General features: G+C 46.5%; 1 protein-coding gene across 8 annotated transcripts in view; it reads left to right on the forward strand.

The window, feature by feature from the left end:
* The window catches only part of DIS3L2 (DIS3 like 3'-5' exoribonuclease 2), a 354,495-nt gene that overhangs the window by 223,328 nt on the left and 106,901 nt on the right, over positions 1-24,266 (forward strand). For all 8 annotated transcript variants that reach the window (XM_045164629.1, XM_045164627.1, XM_045164625.1 and 5 more), the window contains one exon: positions 13,238-13,350. In XM_045164629.1, coding sequence (XP_045020564.1) covers positions 13,238-13,350 — 113 coding nt within the window. The remainder of the gene's footprint in view (positions 1-13,237; positions 13,351-24,266) is intronic.

Raw genomic sequence — 24,266 nt, forward strand, 5'->3', positions numbered from 1 at the left:
ATAAGTTAAATAAGCAGGGTGACAATATACAGCCTTGACATACTCTAGGGGGAGGGGTGATTACCTAATTGTGTCTCTTTTATAAAAATTCACTGAGATGTGTACTTAAGGTGTGTATACTTTATGTATTTTATGCCTCAATAAAAGTTTATTTTAAAGAGTAAAAGAGTGCCCCCAAAGTAGAAACAGCCCGAATGTCTAGGAACCAGTGAATAGTTAAATAAATGTGGTGTAGCCACATGACAGAATATTATTCAGCCATGGAAAGAAATGAAGTACTGATGTAGGCTACAACATGAATGAACCTGGAAACCATTATGCTAGATGAAAGATGATCACAAAAGACTGTGCACATATCGTAAGATTCCAGTTAAGTGAGATGTCCAGAATAGACACATCTACACAGACAGAAAGTCAGTTGGTGGCTGCTTGTGGTTAGGATGGTTGGGAGGAAGCAGAGAGTGACTGAAAACAGATATGGAGTTTCTTTTGGGGTTGTTGAAATGTTCTAAAATCAATTATGGTAATGGTTGCGCAACACTGAATATACTAAAAACCATTGAATTGAACACTTTGAGGGAATTGTATGTGAATGAAATCTCAAGCTGCTATGAAAGCCAAAGCCAAGGGATACCTATAACTGTGGAATGATTAAACCCCTTAGGAAAAGGCTGTCCCGTGTAGACCTGTGGCATGATGGTTAAGAACATGATTCTAGAGTCCAGCATTGCTTTAATCCTAGCTCTGATGTTTGCTGTGTGGCATTGGACAAATCATCACACCTCTCTGAGCCTGAATGTTTTCATCTGTAAAATATGAATATTAATAGTATCTATTCCATAAAAGTTTTATGAAGATGATTCATTTAACTGAGAATTATATGAGTATTTTCTGTTTGCCAAGTCAAATCAGCGATAACTGCTGTTATAGTTGGCCAGGAGGTTTTGCATCTGAAGAGTCTTTACTCCATTTTAGTGATGGGGGTGACAAGTAAATTTGAGTGTGTGTCCTGAGGCCAGGACACGTTTGCCCTATTGTTCTACACCAGCATCTATTGCAAAATGCAAAAGAAATGTTCATTTTAGTGACCCTAAGTTATTAATATTGAATTATATTCTGATATTGAGAAAAGGAAGTATATAATACATTTATAGAGGTTCCATCCAGAAATACTAAAGCTATAAACAATTATTAAAAGTTTGTCATTCAGTTATCTAGAAGATTTAGCAATTCAGAATATTTTATACGAAAACTGAGTTACAACCACAATTGACATATCCCACCAGGCTCCTCGGCCCATGAAATTTTCCAGGCAGGAGTAATGGAGTGGTGGGGTGCCATTTCTTACCCCAGGGAATCTTCCCAACCCAGGGACTGAACCCATATCTCTTGCATCTCCTGCATTGACAGGTGGATTCTTTACCACTAGTACCACCTGCTGCTGCTGCTGCTAAGTCGCTTCAGTCGTGTCTGACTCTGTGTGACCCCATAGATGGCAGCCCACCAGGCTCCCCCGTCCCTGGGATTCTCCAGGCAAGAACACTGGAGTGGGTTGCCATTTCCTTCTCCAATGCATGAAAGTGAAAAATTAAAGTGAAGTCTCTCAGTCATGTCCAATTCCTAGTGACCCCATGGACTGCAGCCTACCAGGCTCCTCCATCCATGGGATTTTCCAGGCAAGAGTGCTGGAATGGGTTGCCATTGCCTTTTCCGAGTACCACCTGTTGCTGCTGCTGCTGCTTCTGTTGCTGCTAAGTCGCTTCAGTCGTGTCTGACTCTGTGCGACCCCATAGATGGCAGCCCACCAGGCTCCCCCGTCCCTGGGATTCTCCAGGCAAGAACACTGGAGTGGGTTGCCATTTCCTTCTCCAATGCATGAAAGTGAAAAGTCAAAGTGAAGTCGCTCAGTCTGTCCGACTCTTAGCAGTACCACCTGAGAAGCCCACAATTGATACATGGGTAATTCGAAAATAGAAAGTGACTATTGATTACAGGAGTGCATGACAGGGTTTTTGTTTCAGTGAATATGTATTGTTCCCAAAAAGGAGTCACATTTAGTCATGTTGAAAGTGATACTCTCTTTTAGTCATCTTAAAAATGTATGTTCTGTGAAGTTAATGTATAACCCCTTTTAAACGTTGCATTGAGAGTGCTTGTAGCCCATAGGAGTTGAGAAAGAAGCAATTACAAGTTAGGCAAATACCTGACACTAAGGGGTAAATCCCATAAAGTACAGGTTAGGAGTCTAGTTTCAGGAGTCTGACCTGCCTGGGCCCAGTGTCCTTATCCTTATCTAAAGAAATGTATCTCACAGCATTGGGAGCATTGACTGAATTAATACAAATGAAGTGCTCTAACAAGCAGGCAATTGACACACTATTATTATGGGAGAACCAGTATTGTGGATTCACACTGTCAATGTGCATAAATTACAGATACAATTTTTGGTTAACTTTTGTGAAGCTTTGGGGAATTAGAAAACAGTTTTTCCTTAATGCAAAGAGAGTAATTCATAAAACTGAGTAATTAGATCTCAAAGGAGCTGATTGGATATGGTGAAAAAAAATCATGAACCCCAAAAGAGTTCTCCAGAATGAGAGAAAAGCCATGAAAGAGTTTTGTCACCAGGATATATTAAAAATATTTTACAAGCTTTTTATACCTCAGAATTCAAGGTGACTATGAAAGGTGCTCTGGGCTTCCCTGATAGCTCAGTTGATAAAGAATCCACTTGCAATGCAAGAAACCCGGGTTCAATTCCTGGGTTGGAAAGATCCCCTGGAGAAGGGAAAGGCTACCCACTCCAGTATTCTTGGGCTTCCCTCGTGGCTCAGCTGGTAAAGAATCTGCCTGCAATGCAGGAGACCTGGGTTCAATCCCTGGGTTGGAAAGATCCCCTGGAGAACGGAAAGGCTACCCACTCCAGTATTCTGGCCTGGAGAATTCCATGGACTGTGTAGTCTGTGGGGTTGCAAAGAGTCGGACACGACTGAACAACTTTCACTTTCATGAAAGGTGCTTTACTTTTAACTGAAAGGATGGTTGGAATTGAAGTAAGCAGTTGTCTTCTTAAAAATTTCTTTGTTCGGCTGAGCTGGGTCTTAGTTGCAGCACACAGGATCTTTGGTCTTCTAGTTACAGCGTGCAGGATCTTAGTTGCGGCCTGTGAACTCTTAGTTCACAGGGCTCTATTTCCCCCACTAGGGATTGAACCCGGGCCCCCTGCATTGGCAGTGTGGAACCTTAGTCATTGGAACACCAGGAAAATCCCTGGATTAAGCAGTTGTTAACAGTTAACATTTTGTAAATAGTCATTTAAATACTCATGGATGTTTATATTTTAAACTTGTTGAAGATTGTTCATCTCTTTAAATTTGTATTTTGAGACACTAGTGATTATGTTTTGTTAATAGCGAGGCTTTTTAAAAAAGAAAAATCCATAAGTGAATGTGTAAACATGCTGAAATTTGGTTTTCAGACTTGTATCTTTGGGAAACCAGTTTGCTGGACTCCTGCAAGCCTTGTTACGCTCTTGCGGGCAAGAGAAATAGGCTCTTCAAGCGAGCCATACACACCAAGCCTCCAAAGTGGTGGCAGAAGCCTGGGAAGTCACCTTTCAGGCATGGGAATGGTTGTTTCCTGTTCCACAGGGGTGGGGTAGGCCCAGCTCCTGCTGCTTCATTTACTGAGCACACCTTCTGAGAGCTTGCCTGCAGAGTGCGGAGGTCCACTCTCCTCCAGGACAGTGGCTCACGAGCTGCCACTGGCTCCTTCCTGCCTCCTGCCTGGGGTGGCCACTGGTGCTTTTCTCTTGGTGTGTGGTGAGGAGCCAGGAATGGGGGGCAGCTGCTGAGGAGGGACCCAGCATTTTGTTAGTGTGCATTTTAAAAAAAAACAACAAACTGTAAAATAAGTAACCCACTTACATAAAAATTAGAATTTATGTATCAGCAGAAAGAGAAGTCAGGGTCCTGCCCCTCAGAGAAAACGACTCTTACCATCTTGATATATTTCTTTCCAGACATTTTTAAGCTGGTTTACATTTTTTTTTTTTACTTTAGACTTTTCATCTTTATTCCCTTTCCAGCCTTTGGAAGCTGGAAACATGACAAATGTGTATGATGTAGGAAGGAACAGTCCCCGTATCCTCAGGCTGCAGAGGTCGTCACTGCGGGCATTTTTAATTCTGTTCCTCATAAGCGGTAACCCTCTCCTGCCTCTGTTGGCTGGCCTTCCTTTGAAAACTTGTAGCTAGTTTTACTTAACTGGATTTTTCCTTTTTAAACTTTTTTTTTCTTTCCTTGGCTTCAACCTCTACAGTTTTATTTATTTATTTTTTTTAATTTTGGATAGAAAATGTTGAACACGCACAAAAGCAGACAGAACAGTATAATGAAACCCCTTGTTCCCCTCTCTCAGCCCTGGCAACCCTGAAACCATGGCCAGTCCACCCCACTCCCAGCCCACTCCCAGTCCTTACATGGACCTGCGAACCTCGTAACTGCCTTTGAGGGTCCTTCTCGGCCCTTCTGACCTCACTCTCTTCTGGCAGTGAGGAAGGACGAAGTGCCTGCCCTCTTGCACTCCAGACTTCTCGTGAGCCTGTGCTCTCTGTCCCAGGTCTGACCTGGGCTCTCCCCGCTCCTGAAACGCCTTGAAGTTCCCAGATGTTGGGTGTGGCAGCCTCCCATGTTCAACTGCTCATTCTCTTCCCTGTTAATGAAGGAGGCCATCGCTCAAATCATTTGGAAGGGGAAAAGTGGAATTTACTACCTGGGTGTTCCTCTTCCATGCTGTTCGTATAAATTTAAAACTTAGATTCCTGAGAATTAGATTGAACATGACAAAAATTGCTGTGTGGGCAGTTTAGTGAGCACTTGCAGATTGATAGAGCCCTTTGTAATAATGAAGGTAAAAGGTTCTGTAGGCTGCTTGGTTCCAGAAGGTGAGCTCACCAGTTACGGTGCTGCAGCTAATGCTTCTCATTAACCCTTTGCTGGATGGCCAAAAGAAAATACAAGAAAGACAGTCCCAGACTCTTCAAATCCTAACCTTCAGGAGAACCTAAGAAATCATCTTGTACAACCCCCTTCTTATGCACGGGGACCTTACATTGCATTCAGATTTACTTATCCTAGAATTTTTTATGTTGCCTCCTTTTAAGCTTATGAAATATTCTCAAACCATCACCACGTCATGGCCATGGACTTCTGCCATGGCTTGCTGTACCAGTGGTCAACTTTTGCATTTGATTACATAACCAAATACCACACAGAACTGGAAGACGTCAGACTTTGACTTGCCCCTCTTACCTGGCAGCCCAGTCAGTGTTTCCACCAGAGTCAGAGGGAATTTTCTTAGCCCAACTAAAAGATGGAGTTGGTTGTGTGACTACACGGTGATCCAAGCCCAGTTGTCCCTAGGAAAGGGAGTTGGTCTCTAAAATTTAGTGGGACCAAACTAAGGTCTTAGTTTAGTTTGGCTTCCCTCGTGGCTTTCCTGGTGGCTCAAATGGTAAAGCATCTGCCTGCAGTGCAGGAGACCCAGGTTCAATCCCTGAGTTGGGAAGATCCCCTGGAGAAGGAAATGGCAACCCACTCTAGTACTCTTGCCTGGAAAATTCCATGGACAGAGAAGCCTGGTGGGCTACAGTCCATGGGGTTGCAAAGAGTTGGACATGACTGAGTGACTTCACTAAGGTCAGGGCCTGCATTCCGACTGGGTTGCTGCCATATGTGAGGCCCCTCCCAGCTGGGGATGTCTAGATGGCAGAAAGTCCCTTCCTCTCCATCTTCTCGATTGGCTTACCATTTCTGAGCTTCCAGAACACTTTTTTTTTTTTTTTTTCACCCTCTTAAGACACGTTTTTGGGAAAACCGACCACAAGGTCAAGAGAGTGACCCTAGCCAGAGCAGCGTGTTCCCGTCACGTGGACCAGATGGAAAGCAGTCTGCGGGACAGGAAGCCCAACACCTGCTGCATCTGTCAGTGTGTTTAGTGGGCTGTGCTCCTTTTCATCTCCCTCTGTTTATCATACGTGTGATGTCACCGAAGGATTGCTCAACTTTGTTTGCCTGTCGGTGTTGTTCCTGAGAGGTTGTGACCTCCTTCAGGCCTGCTGTTTTCAGTCCAGTCTGACCCTGGGTGCATCAGTAGAACATGGTACGAGGACGAGGGCACTGGCAGCATGAGGAGGTGAACGTGGCATATCCAACACATGTCGCTTCTCTGCTTAAAACTCCCTGCTGGGTTCCAATTACACGCGAAATATAAACACTTCCTCCTGGCCCGTTGCGGCATCTCTCACTGGGCCTCCTCTGTAGCCTCCTGGCTTCCAGTTCCCACCTTTCCTATCCTCTTTCTGTTTCTGGAATGCACCCAGCCACCCCGCACTGCCCACACCCCCAAACCTTTGCTCTGGTGATTTTCCTCCCTGGGATGCTCTCCACTCTGTCAATATATGACTTCCTTTTATATACACAAATCTCAGTCTGTTTCCTCAGGGACACCTTTCCAAACCAAATCTGAGGTAGGTCCCAGGCGTTCTCATCACTCACTGTGTTTTATTTTCTTCCAAGTTGTTTTTGTTACGGTAAGCAATCTCAGCGTTTATTTGTTTGCTTATTGTCTTTCTCTCCCCTTCGAGAGTGTAAGCTCCACAAGAGAAGGAACCTCGTCAGTCTTGTTTACTTGTATGTCTCCAGCGCCTAGGAAAAAAACATGCCTGTCATAGAGTAGGAGCCTAATAAGTATGTGTTAAGTGGCTAATTGAGTGAATGAAAGTGGTTATTAGGAGCACGTTTGGGAGGAGGGTGTTGAGGATTCCAAAGTGACTTGATCCCAAGCCACGTGGCTGTTTCACTGAGAGAAGACCCAGGGGCAGCAGACTCGGGGTAAACATTCCGAGCTGCTGCTGCTGCCCCCTGCGGAGAGCCCCTCCCCTTCCCCCCCACCCCTGGTGAAAGAGATGGGCCACTTCACTCATTATTGAAGGCAGAGTGCTGTCCCTGGAGGAGATGTGGCGGCCCTGTAGGGGGTGGAACTGGGCCGTCAGGTGGGGACGCTCGGCAGGTGTTTTGGCTCTGAGGGGAGATTTGTCTACATCGTCATTGCTGTCTGAGGGTGGAGTGGGCTGCAGCAAGTAGGGGTTTCGCAGGCACGTCAGATGTGCAAACGGAAGGTTGGACGCATTCAGGGAAGAACCTGGTGTGGGGAGGACTCTGCACAGTTAGACCAGGCAGGGTTTACAGTCCCTTTCCACCCAGAGTGGCAGCGAATCTGCCCTGTGTTTTTATTTTCTTGCGTGTGTGCTCAATCATGTCTGACTCTTTTGCAGCCCCATGGACTGTAGCCCACCAGGCTTCTCTATCCATGGGGTTCTCCCAGCAAGAGTACTAGAGTGACTTGCCATTTCCTTCTCCGCGTCTTTTCCCGACCTTCTCTTCCTGACCCACGGATCAAACCCCCGTCTCTTGCATCTCCTGAAATGGCAGGCAGAGTCTTTACCACTAGCGCCACCTCATGTGCCAGCCGTGCACTCTATCTTTTCCTTGCTCTTTGTGCTGATTACAGAGGGTAGGGGAGATACCTATGTCAGGACCTCCTTCCAGTGGGGGTGGGGGCTGCAGGGAGGGTGTAAGATTCTGTGGGAGACACCAAATTTGGGAGGGGGGTAACCTGGTCTAGGTCATTGGGAAAGCCAGCCAGAGGGAGTGGGTTTTACACAGGGGTCTGCAGGACTGGTGGGGGTCATCAGAAAAAGAAACAGGAAAGCGCCCTGCAAGGGAGGTGATGGGTTTGAACAGTTTTAAGAAGTTTGGTGACAGTTTCTGGTACTCAAGGGCTTAGGGCCTGGAAAGTTGAACGTGCACAGGGCAGACCTACATGATGACAAATTTTGTCATGATTACTGCTTTGTGATGCAGTGACAGAGCACAGCATGCAGAGAGAGGAGTGGAAGAAACAAGCCAAAGGGCAAGAACGCTGGCAGGAGCCAGGCTAGTAAGACCTTAGAAGCCAGGACTGGGCTGCATGCTCAGGGCTGTGGGGGCCTGCAGGGTTTGCGCAGCGGGTAAAGGTGAACACCGGTGACCCACGTCTGGAAGGCCCTGCTCTCACTCCTGGTAAAGGGACGCTTGGTACTTTCCCTTCTGCAACAGGCTTGACCCTTTCAAGTACCTAGGACAGTCACTCTGCCACTGCTAAAGATGACTGCAGAGCAGAAATGTGGAAAGGAATTGTTCAATCTCTGGGACTTGTAATTGAATAGGACTAGAGTTGATAGCTTAGAGGTTGTTCTGAAGTCAGTCCCTGTGACAAGAGGCTAAAGAGATGGCTGTGGGAGCAGGGATGTGGCTGCAAACAGCGCTGGGAAAAGTCCCTGATAGGACTGCTGAATCCAGAGCCAAGAATGTGGCTTCTGCTCAATGAGAAGAGACAGGGAGGGACTTCCAGCTGTGACCCACTGAGATGGAAACGTGGGCTGTGTTGGCCCGTCCTGGAGTTACCCCGACAGCAGTTGCTGGTGAGGGCGGTCATAAAAGGGAGCAGAGGCTCTGGATCTGCCCCAGTTTTGAATCCAGGGTTTATTGCATTACTAGCCAGGTAACCTTAGACAAGTGACCTGGAACCTCTCTGAGCCTCAGATGACTCATCTGTGAAACACGGTTTATATGGCTATTGTCAAAGCTACATGAATGTGTGTGGAGCCCCTGGCACAAAATAGATATTAAGTAAATGGTCACTACTGCTATCCTTATCATTTTTATGATCATCATTGTCAACGTTATGTTCATGTAGTTGTTCTAGATTGCAAAACACTTTCACATGTTCTCAGTGAAGTAGAAACAGATTTCATCTCAACTCGCTCCCACAGAATGAGGTTTTGCAACCTTCCTCTCTCATAACCCTGGTCACACCAGACCGTCACCATGTTAGTGTGCCTGCCCACCCCATTAGACTGTGGGTGCCTTAAGCAGACGGATTCTCTCACAGATGCCCAGTGCTAGAATAATCTCATGGCCCCATTTCCGTGTATCCTGGGTCTGTGTAAGGAAACTCTTGCTCACGACCAGAGTTCCTCAGAGCAAGTGGCTTCAGGATGTGAGCTCCCCACCCAGGAGGGCTTGTCACGGGCTGCCTGACAGGGACGCGGTCGGGATGTGGCTGACTGACTGGGAGGCCAGCTTGGAAGAGAAGACCCTTAAGCCCCTGCCTTGTGTTCTGTCAGCGTGTTCACTGGTGGAGCGCTCTGGTGTTCACTCAGGTTCATCCAGAGCGGCAGTCGTGGAAGTCTGGGAGTGCACAGTGAGCCACACACGGCTGGCCTCGGGAACTCTCCCTTCCTCTGCTTCCGCAGCTCTTCACAACTCTCGGGACTCACCTTAGCCCCAGCAAATGAACATTTTTAATGTTTAAAAAAAAAAAAAATTAAGGAATACTTTTATATGGAAGACTACTTTTTGAAACATCGAATTGGTCCTAGATGTTTGGCAGCATATACTACATAACCTTTTGGATTTGTATTTTCTCTTTCATAGAATAAAAACTCAAGAGTTCTGCAAGTTCACATTATGTAAATATATGTAATAAAATATTTACTTAGGGTTTCCATAAAAAAAGGTCCAAAGGAGAGAGTAAGAGAGCTCCTCTTTGCTGGTTTTAGAGGCTCTTCTGGGAATCCCGAGAGAAATTTAAGCCTCTCAAATCTGTTTTGATTGGCCCCCGCATGTTTTATCTCCTGTCATGAGCTCTTTGTCAGTTTGTCAATTGTGACTAAGGACAGAAAGTTCACGTGCAGTAACAGCACACAGATTGAACTTAGAATTATGGTTTGTTTATATCATGACGCAATAATCCTCTCTCTTTTCCTTCAGTCAGTATTTACCTGGTAGGCCAGTATATTACAACTCTGACTTCAAAAGAAGACACTTTATTTTACCTTCTCCCAGTGTTGGTTTTAGATACTGGTAATACGGAAATTGGGAGTTGAGCCGTCTGAAACGCTTGGCCACGTTCTCTCCGGGCTGAGTTCCTCAATCTTTGCAGGCAGGTCTCTCTGCTCCTGGTGACCCAACAACACAGCTGCGAAGCTCACACAGGGAAGCAGCTGAACTTTGAGCCACACTGGTTTTCCTCAGCTTTCCAGACAGCCCCTTCCTCTGTGGGAAATAGGCCTGTTCTGTGATCCCATAGTGGCCAATATTTCTTAGATGGGTTTGGGTTTCCCCTAAAGTATTAATGTTACAGGACTGGGTGGAAAACCCCAATGCTGCCCTGTAGTAGGGTGGGCCCCGAGTGTGAGACAGATGAGAGTGGGGAATCTTAAATTCTTTTTTTCCCTGAACCTCTTATTTTAACCACCCCAAGTTTAAACACTTTTCCATTTTAAAAAATTGAGGGAAAAATCTTCCCCCAGTTAAGAAGAAATAAGGGAAATAGCTACAACAGCAAGGAGATCAAACCCTTCAATCCTAAAGGAAATCAACCTGAATATTCATTGGAAGGATCGATGCTGAAGCTGAAGCTCAAGCTCCAATACTTTGGCTACCTGATGCAAGGAACTGACTCATTGGAAAAGACCCTGATGCTGGGAAGGATTGAGGGTAGGAGGAGAAGGGAACAACAGAGGATGAGATGGTTGGATGGCATCACCAACTCGAAGGACATGAGTTTGAGCAAGCTCTGGGAGTTGGTAATGGACAGGGAGGCCTGGCGTGCTGCAGTCCATGGGGTCACAGAGAGTTGGACACGACTGAGTGACTGAACTGAACTGAAATAGCTACACACTTTGCAGCTAAAATGTGAGATGCCTTAAGACTGATTATCCAGGTAAAGCAGAAGAAAAAGTGGTGACATGTTAGCGAGCGCCTCTGAGTCAGCTTGGCTATCAGGCTTGGTTATTTTAGTGAGTCATAACCAAAAGGAAATTGATCGACACGTGAACTTCCAAGTCTCCAGGTAGGCTGGTTTCATGTTCAGCTGTGCCCTCAAGTCCAAACAAGGCCATTGTGCGTCTCCCTGTGATTCTCAGCCCTGTTGTTTTCTCTGTCAGCATAATTATGGAGCAAAGGTGTTTCCTTGACAGCTCCAGACTTATTGTCCAGAGTCTGGGGAGAGAGACTCTCTTTTCTGAAGTCCGTATCAACCCCTGGAAACAGACTCAGATGTAAAGAATAGACTTATGGACATGGGGAGAGGTGAGGAGAGGGTGAGATGTATGGAAAGAGTAACATGGAAACTTACATTACCATATGTAACATAGATAGCCAACAGGAATTTGCTGTATGGCTCAGGAAACTCAAACAGGGGCTCTGTATCAACCTAGACGGGTGGGATGGGGAGGGAAATGGGAGGGAGTTTCAAAAGGGAGGGGATATATGTATACCTATGGCTGATTCATGTTGAGGTTTGACAGAAAACAGCAGGATTCTGTAAAGCAATTATCCATCAATAAAAAATTAATTAATTAAAAAAAAAACAGGCTCAGAGTAAATCTACTTGGGTCACATGCCTATGCCTAGACCAGTCACTATGAACCGGAATGGGGTATAGTGGAATTCCGTCAAGCACATATTTAAATGGTGAGCAGTTCCCCTCTGTGCTTGTATCATCAGTGCCCATGCTGCTCACTGTCTCCAAGCCAAGGGCCATTTCACAGGTGTGCTCTTTTCCATATTCTGTCCACTCTGTGCATTTTCACGTGTACATGTTGGTGTGTATGTGTGTAATTACATACAGTATATCCGATAGATGATGTAGAGGATGTTCAAGAGTAAATCCTAAATGTATACCCTAACTAGCCCCCAAGCCCACTTTGATGCAGTTCCCACCAGCCTGAGTCCTCGGATCAGGTCCCTGGTAGAACTGATAGAGCAGGCGGGACCTGCTGAAAAAACAGCTCCACCAGGAAGGGAACAGGCAATTCTAAAAGGGAAAGAAAGTAGGTCTTTTACCAGAACAGCAAAGACAACAGGCAAACACACTAATTGTTGATTCATTCACTCAGGAAGTATTTATTGAGTGCCTACCATGTCAGGGACTTCTCTGGTGGCTCAGATGGTAAAAGCGTCTGCCTACAAATGCGGGAGACCCAGGTTCGATCCCTGGGTCGGGAAGATCCCCTGGAGAAGGAAATGACAACCCACTCCAGGACTCTTGTCTGGAAAATTCCATGGATGAAGGAGTGTGGTAGGCTATAGTTCATGGGGTCGCAAGGAGTCAGACACGGCTGAGTGACTTCACTTTCACTTTCACCATGTCAGGCATTCTTCTAGGCACTGGGCCCACAGCAGTGCACTTGACACTAAAGGCACTGCCTTACTGCAGCCTTCACTGTAGGGGCAGACAGTGAACACAGGAGCCAGTAAAGATGCACTGTGGTGTCTGGGAGCGATGATCGCTCTGAAAAGAGCACGATAAACATCTTCAGCTGTGGGTTAGGTACTGTAGTGGTGCGGGTGGGGGAAACAGGTCAGAGCATCTCGTCTTGTTCTGGGATTCTGTCTCCATCGACCCTTATATGGTGAGAAGGATTTGGGTGGGCAAATCCTGTTGCAATTATTATCCCAAGTGTAAGAAAAAGCATGAGCCAAGCAAGCATCCAAATGGGATGAGGTAAGATACGTTCTGGGAATGGGAAGAGGTTTCCCACGACGTCTGTGTAGAGAGTGCGTGGAAGATGAGCCGTAAGGCTGGCAAGGTGGACTGAGGCGAGCCTGTGCAAGGGCCTGAGTAAGAGGCTCGACATCACTGCGCCTGTGGCTCTGCCGGGTTAGCAGCGGTGTGGACGGTGGGGGGGGGGGGGGGGTGAAATCAGGCAGGAAGGCCAGCCCTGGGGCTGAGTGAAGGCTGGCACAGACCGAAGGGCCAGTGCTTTCAGAGGCTTTAGGGACTAATTCCTTGTGGTGAGCTGACGATTCATTCATCATCCAAAATGAGTCTTCTTCTGCAAGTGTACTGATGTTTACTCAGAGACAAAGAAAACTTTAGCAGTGGTAAACATCTTGTAAAAATGGTTAGTGTTGTCTATTCAGGATAAAAAAATCTCATCTGTTGGACTAGTGAGGAAAGTAACCCTAGCGTACTCCCCAGAGTGTCGGTGGAGAGCCTGAAGGAGGCAGCCTGGGCTCCATGCCCCCTGACCTCGGAGAGCGACCTGCCTTCTCGGGGTAGATTCCCAGGAAGGGTCACCCTGGCCTTCAGTTCCAGGCTGATCAACCTTCTTGTGCATTTACAGGCAACTTTGAAGTGGGCGTGCACATTGCTGATGTCAGTTACTTTGTTCCTGAGGGATCCAGTCTGGATAAAGTGGCTGCTGAGAGAGCTACGAGTGTCTACTTGGTTCAGAAGGTAAAAATCAGTCTCTAGTTTCTTGGGTTGAAAAACATGCTTCTGTTATGTTATCTTTCTTTGTTTGTTTGTCCTTTAAAAAAAAAAATCATGAGGAACAGCTCTTGTGTGTGCTGCTCACTCTGGAAATGCCCCACCCCTGGGGTCCCAGGAGCCTGAGCCCATGCTCGTATCATGAGTGGGCCATGGCCATAGGACTTAGCCTAGGATGTCTAGTATTTACCAAATTCCTCTCACATGCCCAACTTGTCCACCCCAATCACTGACCCCCTCAGAAGGGAAAGGACAAAGATTAACTCAGGTGGACCACAGACCTAAAGAGAAGGACTCGTGTCATCCTGGCAATGTGAAGGGTGGCAGTGGATCTTTTTAAGAGGTAGTTCTCTAGTGGGTTGTTTTGTACTTGGTAGAGACCTTAAAACTGTCACTGACGATTTCATGTCAGTTTTCCCGCATGTCCCTGTGGCACCACCATGCCCACTGCCTCCCCATCACATCATTTCCCAGAACGTGCCATCTGCCAAGGGTGTGTCTTTTCAGACACAAAGACAGAGGAGCCACATTCCAAGTGCGTGATTGGCGTGGGGCCCAAGGCCTGTAAGTTCGCCCCGCTATTAAGAGTATACATTCCTTTCAAGTCTGAAACCAAGGCTCTGTACAAATAGAGGCATCAGCTGTGTCAGGGATTTCTTAGCTGCTCTCTCTTGTCTCTGGAGCCCACTTTGGCCAGGGTCGCTGCAGCTTCAACATGGCTGTCATCTGAGGCTGTCACCTTGGATAATGGTGATATTATATACCCCATCATTCCTCAGCTCCAGGACCTTCTAGAGCTGTGCTCTGAGGCCTGAGCACCTCAGCCATACCTGGCAGCATGGGTGACATGTGGAAGATAGACTTCCAGACATGTCCCTGCCAGGTTCCAATAAGCCATGTTATTTGGCCTGTGAGTGCCCCAGCCGTCTGCTAGCAGTAAGAATCTCTGCTGGGCAGAAGGGTTGTTGCATAGTTGAATCCTCATTCATTTCCCCAACCCAGTCCTGTACAGTCCAGCACTCCACCCGCCCCCCCCCCACCCTTACACACATGGTCTTGGATAACTTATACCAGCAGTCTCCTTGCCAACCCCAAGAAGGGTACATTCTAGAATCCCTGGACTCCGGTTTTAGCAACGTGCCTGTGTTGTGCCCACAAAGGTGCTGGTAGTTCTAGAACAGGAGTCCTCAGGGACAATCCAAAAGTTCCTAGGATGTCTAGTATTTACCAGGTTCCTCTCACATGTCCAACTTGTCCACCCCAATCACTGACTCCCTCAGAAGGGAAAGGACAAAAATTATCTCAAATGGACCACAGACCTAAATATGAAATGTGAAACTATAAAACTCCTACAAGATAACATTGGAGAAGATTTAGATGCCCTCAGTTTGGCAATGATCTTTTTGATGCAGTACCAAAGACACACCTCTGAAAGAAAGAATCGATAAGCTGGGCTTAATTAAAATTAAAAATCTATGCTCAGCAAAAGACACTGTCAAGAAAATTGGACCTCTGGTTTATTCAGGTGTTCAGCTTTGCCTGCCATTTATACTAGGTGCTCAGAACCTCCATGTAGGTGTTTTCTGCTGCTCCAGATATGAGAATACTGAAAGAGAGGGGGATGGAGTTGATTATTGAGCTGTGAAATTCTGGGTCAGATGCTGCATAATCATTCAGACCCAGTTATAATTAACAGTGTGTAATCAGTGACAGGTAACCTCTAGGCATAGTGGTACTAAAAGACCCAGAACCTTCAGTCACCCCTCAGTGGGAATGGAAAGCTGTATCCTCTTCTGAACAGGAGGTGTTCTACCCCAAAGACTTAGCTTATGTCCAAGCATCCATGCCCCTGTCTGGCCTCTGTGGCCTGTTCAAACCTAAATGTGGTGTTTGAGGACTTCTGTTTGACCCCCATCCCACATGATGTCTGTGACACCTGTGCCCAAGCCGAGGGCAGGTAAAGGTGGCCTAAGAGAATGCAGCCCAAATGCACTACCCACACAAATCACTGAACATCAGCACGTGGGGCTTGCCGCCTGACCTCCCCCCATATCTGTGAAACCTGAGCCATCACCACTGCATTTCTATCCATGTGAGTGAGCAGTGCTGGCCCTCAGTGTGTGTTTGTGTTTTTGGAGGGTCTACTCAACATTTTTCAAGTTCATATTCTACTCAATGTTCACTTACAACCAAATAAGGCCTATCAACTGGGACCAGAAGAAGTATTGTTATTGTTACACCCATTTCTACTGATGACATTCCTTGTCCACAGTTTCCTCATGCCTTTATTTAATATCCTCATTCATAGTAGCCTCCATTTCTGAGCTTCCCCAGTACTGGGTAGCCCACTAGTACCTAAGGAGCCATGAGTTACTTAGGAGGATATTGCATTTCTGGTAGGCTGACCTGGAGTGAGAAATATATCATCAAGCCTGGGTCTCGTAAGGCATCCATTCAGAGTTATGGACTGAATGTTTGTTTCCCCCTCAAACTCATGTATTGAAATCCTAATCCCTAATGTGATGATCTTATGAGGTGGGGCCTTTGGGAGGTGATTAGGTCTTTAGGGTGGAGTCCTCATGAATGAGATTAGTGCCCTTATAGGAAGAAAGCCCAGAGAAGGAAATGGCAACCCACTCCAGTATTCTTGCCTGGAGAATCCCAGGGACGGAGGAGCCTGGCGGGCTGCCATCTATGGGGTCGCACAGAGTTGGACACAACTGAAGTGACTTAGCAGCAGCAGCAACAGGAAGAGAGCCCAGAGAGCTTTCTCATCACCATATGAGGATCCTGCAGGAAGGTGTCATCCCTGAACCAGGAAACGAGCCCTCACTAGACATTGATCTGCCATCACCTTGATCCTAGATGTCCCAGTCCCCAGAACAGTGAGAAATTAGTATGTGTTGTTTAAGCCACCCGATCTGTGATATTTTTATTATAGCAATCTGAATGTGATAAGATAGGCAGAATCTTTTAAAGTTGAATGGCCTGACAGTTTTACTTCTAGGTACGTACTTAACAGAAATGCATGCATGTGTTAGAAGGAAAACGTATGACAATATTTGTTGCAACACTTTTAAAGTAGCCAAAAAACTAGAAACTATTCAATCCCATCAGCTGTGGTATAGGCACTCAGTGGGATGCTGTACAACAATGAATGACAGTTCCACACACGAACGTAACGGGGAAAGAAACCAGACACGAGAGTACACGCTGTGTGAGTCCATCTACATAACGTTCAAAAACAAGCAAAGCAAGAAGTCAGGATAGTGATGGTGCTCAGTTGCTTCCGTCGTATCCAACTCTTTGTGACCCCATGGACCGCAGCCTGCCAGGTTCATCTGTCCACAGGGTTCTCCAGGCAGGAGTACTGGAGTGGGTTGCCATGCCCTTCTCCACAAGATAGTGATTACCCTTGAGGAAAGGGGCCCATCTGGTGGGGGCTTCTTATGATTCTTGGTCTGGGCCCATGAGTGTTCAGTTTGTGAAAATGCTTCAAGCTCTTCCTTATGAATTGTGCGTGGGGGGTGTGTGTGTGTTGAAATCTTTTTTCTTCTGAAGCTTGTGGGGGTGACTTTCAGCATTCCACTCTGGCTCCTTTTAGCGTATGCAAGCAGCCTACTCAGGCAAAGGAACTGACCTCAAAATCCAAGACCCCGACTCAGACTTGGCCCTCCTGAGAACACAGCTCTGATGTTTGTACCTTGACGACACTTATAACCTCAGGTTGGAGACATCCCATCTACACCTCCTGCCCAGAAATGCAGTTGGCTCAATCCAGCCTTTGTTTGGCCCAGAGCCTTAGGGTTACTTAGGGAAGGGAGATGAGACTTTAAAACCCCTTTTATCTGCAAAAACTATAATGTTGTGATGGAAAGAGAAATAGAGGTAGCAGTCAGACTCCATGAGGTGAATAAATGTGAAACGTTCTTCCCCTATAGATTCAAATGTTTAAGAAATTTTGACCCAACTAGAAGTTCTTATTCCAAGCAGATGGCTTTCTCTTATCTAGCAGCCACACTCTCCTTTTTATAGCCAGGAATTACATGTCAAATTCAGAAAATGAAAATTGAGTTAAGTAACTAATCAGCCTGTTTCCTTTGCTCTTCTCTTTCCTTTGGTTTTGTGACTGTCACCGTTCTAGCATTTCTCTCTGGGACTGCAGAGTTGGGGCTTTTTGGCCCTGAAAGGCCAGGAGCTGAGTGGAGGGAGGGCTCCTGCTGCCGGACCCTGCCCCCAAGCTTGGCATTCGTGAGTGGTGCCGGCCACAGCCTTGGGCAGCAGCAGCTGTGCCTTCTGATTCCTTTGAACCACTGCTCTGACCTTTCTTCCTACTCATTTGTGTTTCTTAAAGGACCGTGTCCAGGAACTTTTCTGCTGTTTTCACTTGACTTTGCCTATAAAAGTCTGCTTCAAAGCTGCTGCTCTCCCCACCCCCCACCCAGGTTCCCTCTGTCTCATTTGGCAAAATCGTTTCTCTCTCTCGAGTTCATCAGACTGGGGCAGAGTGTGTGTGTTGGGGGGTGGGGGAGGGAATACTATCTGTAGGAAAGGTGGCATCAGTCTCTTTTCATTCCATGTTACTCACCTATAAGTAACTGACGTCAGCATTATAGTCTAAGCTCGATTTGGGAAATTCTCCCATAGATTAGGATAGTCTTCAGTGAAACAGATCTTGGGTCCAGATACCATGTTACTGTCCAGATTAGCATCATGTGCATGCATTCTAAGTCGCTTCAATCATGTCCCACTCTTTGCGACCCTATGGCCCTGTAGCCTGCCAGGCTCCATGGGGAGTCCATGGGGATTCTCCAGGCAAGAATACTGAAATGGGTTGCCATGCCCTCCTTTAGGGGATCTTCCCGACCCAGGGATCAAACCCGAGTCTCTTACGTCTCCTGCATTGGCAGGTGGATTATTTACCACTGGCGCCACCTGGGAAGCCTCAAATATCACCATACTATCTTATACATGAAATTCTTTTTGTTGGGATTTTACTCACACTAATACAGATGTAGTTACTTGTTAACATTAGGGTACACTTAGAAGGAAAGATAAATTTGTATATTGTATTTAAATCCTGTGAAAAAGCACTCTTTTTGACAAAAGATAGATATCTGTTAGGATAGGGGACAACTGTCTACCTCAGCTTAGTCTTGTCCTGCTCAGAAGGATGTGACATCTGGCTACTTAATATCCCCAAGCTATCTTCTCTGAGAGGGGAATACAAGGCAATAATAGAATTTAAGGTAATGTTTAAAAAATAAGTGAAGAAGTTTTTAAAATAAAACCTAAACAGTTGAAACCTAAACCTAAATTTTCTGCCTGTTGGCTCAAGCACTTGTGTTATTTTAGGTGTGAAACAGCTCAAATGAAAGTTCTCCCATAAATCTCTACGATATTTTATTGGTACTGCTTTATAATAGAGATCAAAGATGGGGATTGGAAGCCCGTCTTAATATGGAGTCCAAAGAGTTTTAAGATGTTCCTTTATGACCCCAGCAGGTTGTCAGAGTGTTGATGTTTTGTTAATGTCAAACTGTGGAGCAAAGAGTTGATCAAATTCAGAATTCATGGAAGTGTTGATATGAAAAAGAAAACTCTTTAAGCAGAGGTGTTGGCTGGCAGATGAATTATCTCTTCGCTGTAAGTCATTTCAGCCTGTGAGTGGGGAGCTAGCTGAATGTACCTTATCGTTAAAACATCGAAGTCCTGAGAGAACAGGAGGAAAAACTCACCAAGTTCTCAGGCTCTGATAGCCAGTGGGCACTGCCGGTGGGAGAGAGGTTTGGGAGCTGGCAGAGGCCTGGGGCAAAAGGGGCAGAAGAAGCCCCTGCAGCCTGCCTCCACCACCCCCCCCCCCAGCGCTGGAGAACCCCCAGTGGGCGTTGCCATCTGCCCCCTGCGAGCTGTTGTGACCCCCGTATCACGGCTAGTCCTTCCTGTTCCTTTTTTCCTAGATGATTGATTCTCCCCCGTCTGTGGCCCTTTCCGCTGGTCACAGGGCTGTCCTGGCTAACCCATTGCTGAACTTGGCCAGCCTGCCTGCTGTGGCTTTAGCAGATGTTTCTGCACTATGAGGCTAACAGAAGATTTTATAGTCTTGATGGTACCCCCACCCAGCTGCCTTGGGCAATTTACCTAAGTGATCCATTTCTCTCCACTGTCCTAAGCCCTGGTCCACAATGCTTAGAAAGTCAGTGTGGGATCTTCAGTGTCCTTTTTTCCTGTAACCGGCTTTTAAGATCTGCTCTGACCCAGATTTGATTCTGGCCCTGAAACAGGCGTAAGAAGACTTAGCACCCTTTAAGCCCCTTTCCTTTTCTGCTGCCTGAAGTGTCACCAGTTAGCATTTGTTGAGTACTGGCTGTGTACCAGGTCTGAAAAGACAAGAGAGAGGCTGATCTTGCCCTGGGTAGTCAGGGCAGGTAGGCAGGGAACAGTGACAATACCCTGCACTACCTGTGGGTGCCGGAGTGCTCCGCGGAGAGGAAGCATCAGAGGAGAGAGAAGCTGTCTCTCCCCGGACTGGTGGTGGGAGAGGAACTTTTTTAAGAGCCAGGAAGGCTTCATCAATTGATTTTTGAGCAGTGTTTCAAATTGTGAGTAGAAAATTCCTTGGTAGACAAAAGTGGTTGGAGAGAGCATCTCAATTAGAGGTTAGAGAAAGCATGGAACATCCAAGGAACAGTATGTAGTTTGGAATTGCTGGGGTATGAACTGCAGGGGGAGCCAAGAGATGAAGTTTCAAAGGCAGACCAGGGAGCTTGGGTTTCATCTTGCGGTCAAGCAAGGAAGTGACATCATCTCCTTTGACTAAGATAGAAAATCACCTTAGCCACTGTGTGGTTGAGGAACAGTGAGACAGAGCAGAAAGGTACTTATCAGTATGAGGGCCCCTCCCCTCAGTCATGGCCCCTTGAGGCTTTGAGTAACCACCCCAAAACAGAGAGAGATCTTTGCTCACAGAATCATAGGCGAGTTGAGCACCGTGGTGGTATCCAACTGGACCCCAGAGAATAGAGCAGTAGATGCCTTCAGCCTGGTGGTTGAGGAACATCCTGAACAAGGAGCATTCACATCCGCCCCCAGACTCGTCTCCTCCCAATCTAGCAATCACATCCCACAGCAGAGCATGGCCAGCTACGTGGGAGAGGTTACCATCCCCTGTCAGCTCTGCCGTCTCTTTGGAGATGGGTCCTGTGGGCCCTCTGCCGGCTTCCTCTTGAGAGCTCCTGGCCGCTGAACATGGAGGGTGCAGGCTTGTACTGAAGACCTCTTGGCCTTCATGATGCTGTTTGGGCCTTTGCTCATTAGCGGGATGAGCAAAAAAATAAAATTTCTGAATTCAGCTCATCAGCCATTGGGGGAGATGAGGACAATGTGTCCCAATGTAAATAGGATTGCAGATTATCACTGGGTGGAATTTAGTAAGAAGATTTGAAAGTCTGGAAAAATGATATGGAAATCTTACCCAGAGTAATTTCAACTCTCTGAACTCTGCTGCTGGTTTAGGAGACTTAGGATATGTCCCAAGACAGATGAAGGTTCCACACTCAAACAGCAGAAGAGGGAGAGGGAAAGACTCAGAGAGATTTTGAATGCACAACTTGTGGGACCCGGAGCTGATTGGATGGAGTAGGGGGGGAGGACCCGCCCCTCTTGGTTATTTTCTCCATCATCGCTCAGCCAGGACCTGTGCAAGACTGTCAGAGGACTTGTGGATCTGTAGAGTTGGGACAGGGAAAGTGAGAGCATTTGAGAACTTAGAAGGAACTCTCCACGTGGGCCACACTGAGTAATGAAGCTGAAAAAGACACTGTGGAAAACTCTCCAGGGATGAGGGATGCCTATGCGTTCACAAGATGCTGGTGACGGTCAGTGGTTTCTCACCTGCTCGAGAACTCACTTCTCTTTTCCAGTCAGACATTGTGTCCTGTACTTAGCACCCTACCCCAGGGTCTCTCCAGGACTGTGGCAGGTCTCAAGTAGCCGACAAGTGTGGGGACCACTATGCTGTCTAGGCGAGTCTCCCCTGAAGTAACAGAACTGGTACGTGCCGAAGCCACTTTTCAGAGTGGCTGTCTCAGCCTCCCTCCCACAAGGGTCCCTGATGTGCTGTGCAGTTGACACACGTGTCGTGTGCCACGGGGCAGTCCCAGCGACACCGGCAGAGAACAGGCCCAGTTTATGAGAGGCCCTGACATGCCGAACCATGGATGTGATTGTGACATCTTCATCCCTTTTTGGAAATAACTGTCTATACAAAACTATATGGATATAAAGACTGTTTTCTCAGAAGTCCACCTGAATCCTGCCTTAAGATCTAGTGAAAGCTTATTGAAAGGAATGCCCTTTAAAAATTAGGCATGATTATACTACCCCAAAAGTTTTAATGTTTAGCTTGTTTTCCTCTGTGTAAGACATAGGATATCAAGCAGTGTTTATAACCTTGGGCAGCTGCTGAGTGTACCGATAGTTTTTAAGTGAGAATAGCCAGAACAGTTTAATAACAATAACAATAATAATAATAATGTGTGCTCAGTCGTGTTCAACCCTTGGCATCTCCAGGGACAATAGCCTACCAGGCCCCTCTGTCCATGGGGTTTTCCAGGCAAGAATACTGGATTAAGTTGCCATTTCCTTCTCCAGGGGATCTTCCCGACCCAGGGATCCAACCCTGGCCTCCTGCACTGGCAAGTGGATTCTTTACTACCAGCACCACCTGGGAATCAGGCTTATCATACACTTAAAATACTAGCTGCCTATCAACTTGTTAAGTACAGATGTTTAAGTGGAAGTTTACTATGTATTTCATAAAATGTTTCATGTGATAATGATAAACAGTTAATTAACATAGACAAAAATAGGTGATTTGTTTTCTGGGCAAAAGTCAGTCATTCATTTGTAAACTGAAAGTGCCTGCTGTGTGTCAAGGCGCTGGACAGAGAGACAGAAACGGTCCTCATTCCTGAAGATTCCGTGGTCTAGTGGAGAGGAGAGTCACATAAAGGAGCAATTAGGCTGAGAGCAAGAGCCGTAGATGCGTCATGAGAGCTCAGGGGGATACAGTGAGTGACAGTTTAGAACTGCCTCAAGTCCTTTTGGAAAGAACAGGAGCAGGTAGGAGGGAGGTATAAAACACAGTGCCTGGTCCCCCTAGGGGAATCTGGATAACTGTTTCAGAGATGCTGATGAGCTGAATCTTAAAGGATGTACAGAAGTCGGCCAGATGCGAAACTCAGAAAGGTGCTCCAGCAAGAGCGAACCACAGGTGCACGAGCAGAGCAGCAGGCAGGTCCGGGGCTCTGGCTACTGGAGGGGGCCCAAGGCAAAGGCTGACAAAGAAGGAAGGTCCCCTTGGAGGACTGAAGGACCTGGCAGACCGTGGGGTGCCCAGTGAGCTGACTTTGAGCATCTCCAGTATTAGTTTACTAATGACAGAGCCAAGACTCAGAACTACGCTAGGTTTCCCAGATTACACAGGGTAAGACCCCTATGTCTGTCTTTTTTGTTTTTTCAGTGGTAAAGCCCTTTTTGCAAATCAAATCTTAACCCCAATCTCCAGTATGTAAAAATAGATTGTATTTCATTAACATAAACTTCTTCCACATTTAAATGTATAACAACCTCACACCAGTCACAATGACCGTCAAAGATTTATAACAGTTATGAGATCAAGTAATGAAAACCGGTGGCCTTCTTTTTATAAACTCTTCTGTTTTTGTAATAAATTTAAATTTACAGAAAAGTTGCAAAGATAGCACAGAGAGGTCCCGTATACCACACACCCAGCTCCCCCACCCCTTCCTAACATCTTACATTACCATGGTACATTTGTCATAACTGAAAAGTTGACATTGGAACATTGCTATTAACTAAATCCATACTTTATTTGGATTTCCCCAGTCTTTCCACCAATTATCTTTCTGTTCCAGGGTTCAGTCCAGGGTACCACGTTGCATTTAGTTGCAATGACTTTCTTTTCACAAACACTAAAACACAAAGTCAGGAAATATGTTACATTCTCAGATGTTCAGCTGTATGATTGAAAAAAGATACTGCCTTGAACCCTTAGAAAAAATACTGCTGCTGCTGCTAAGTCACTTCAGTTGTGTCCGACTCTGTGTGACCCCATGACGGCAGCCCACCAGGCTCCCTGTCCCTGGGATTCTCCAGACAAGAACATTGGAGTGGGTTGCCATTTCCTTCTCCAATGCGTGAAAGTAAAGTCGCTCAATCGTGCCCAACTCTTAGCGACCCCATGGACTGCAGCCTACCAGGCTCCTCCGTCCATGGGGTTTTCCAGGCAAGAGTACTGGAGTGGGAGAAGAAATACTATCTGTAAAAAAAAAAAAAAGGTACTAAGCTTGGACTGCAAGCATGCAGGGCAAGCAGCTTGCTACTGAAATGGTGTGCTGTGCTTAGTCACTCAGTTGTGTCTGACTCTTTTCAAGCCCATGAACTGTAGCCCGCCAGGCTCCTGTGTCCACGGAATTCTCCAAGTAAGAATATTGGAGTGGGTAGCCATGCCCTCCTCTAAGGGATCTTCCCAACTAAGGAATTGAACCCAGGTTTCTCACATTGCAGGCAGATTCTTTAACATCTGAGCCACCAGGGAAGCCCAAGAATACTGGAGTGGGTAACCTGTCCCTTCTCCAGGGGCTCTTCCCAACCCAGGAATTGGAACCGGGGTCTCCTGCATTGCAGGTGGATTCTTTACCAGCTGAGCTACCAGTTGGTATAATTGGTAATGCAGTGCAGAGAAGACCCCAACAATGCTCACTCAACAAACTCGATTTACTCTGTTTTACTCAGCTTGGGCCGCCATACAGTATACCATAGACTGGGCATTTTTTTTTCACAGTTCTGAAGGCTGAAAG

This window comes from Bubalus bubalis, chromosome 2, assembly GCF_019923935.1.
Source record: "Bubalus bubalis isolate 160015118507 breed Murrah chromosome 2, NDDB_SH_1, whole genome shotgun sequence".
In the NCBI taxonomy this organism is placed as follows: Eukaryota; Metazoa; Chordata; class Mammalia; order Artiodactyla; family Bovidae; genus Bubalus; species Bubalus bubalis.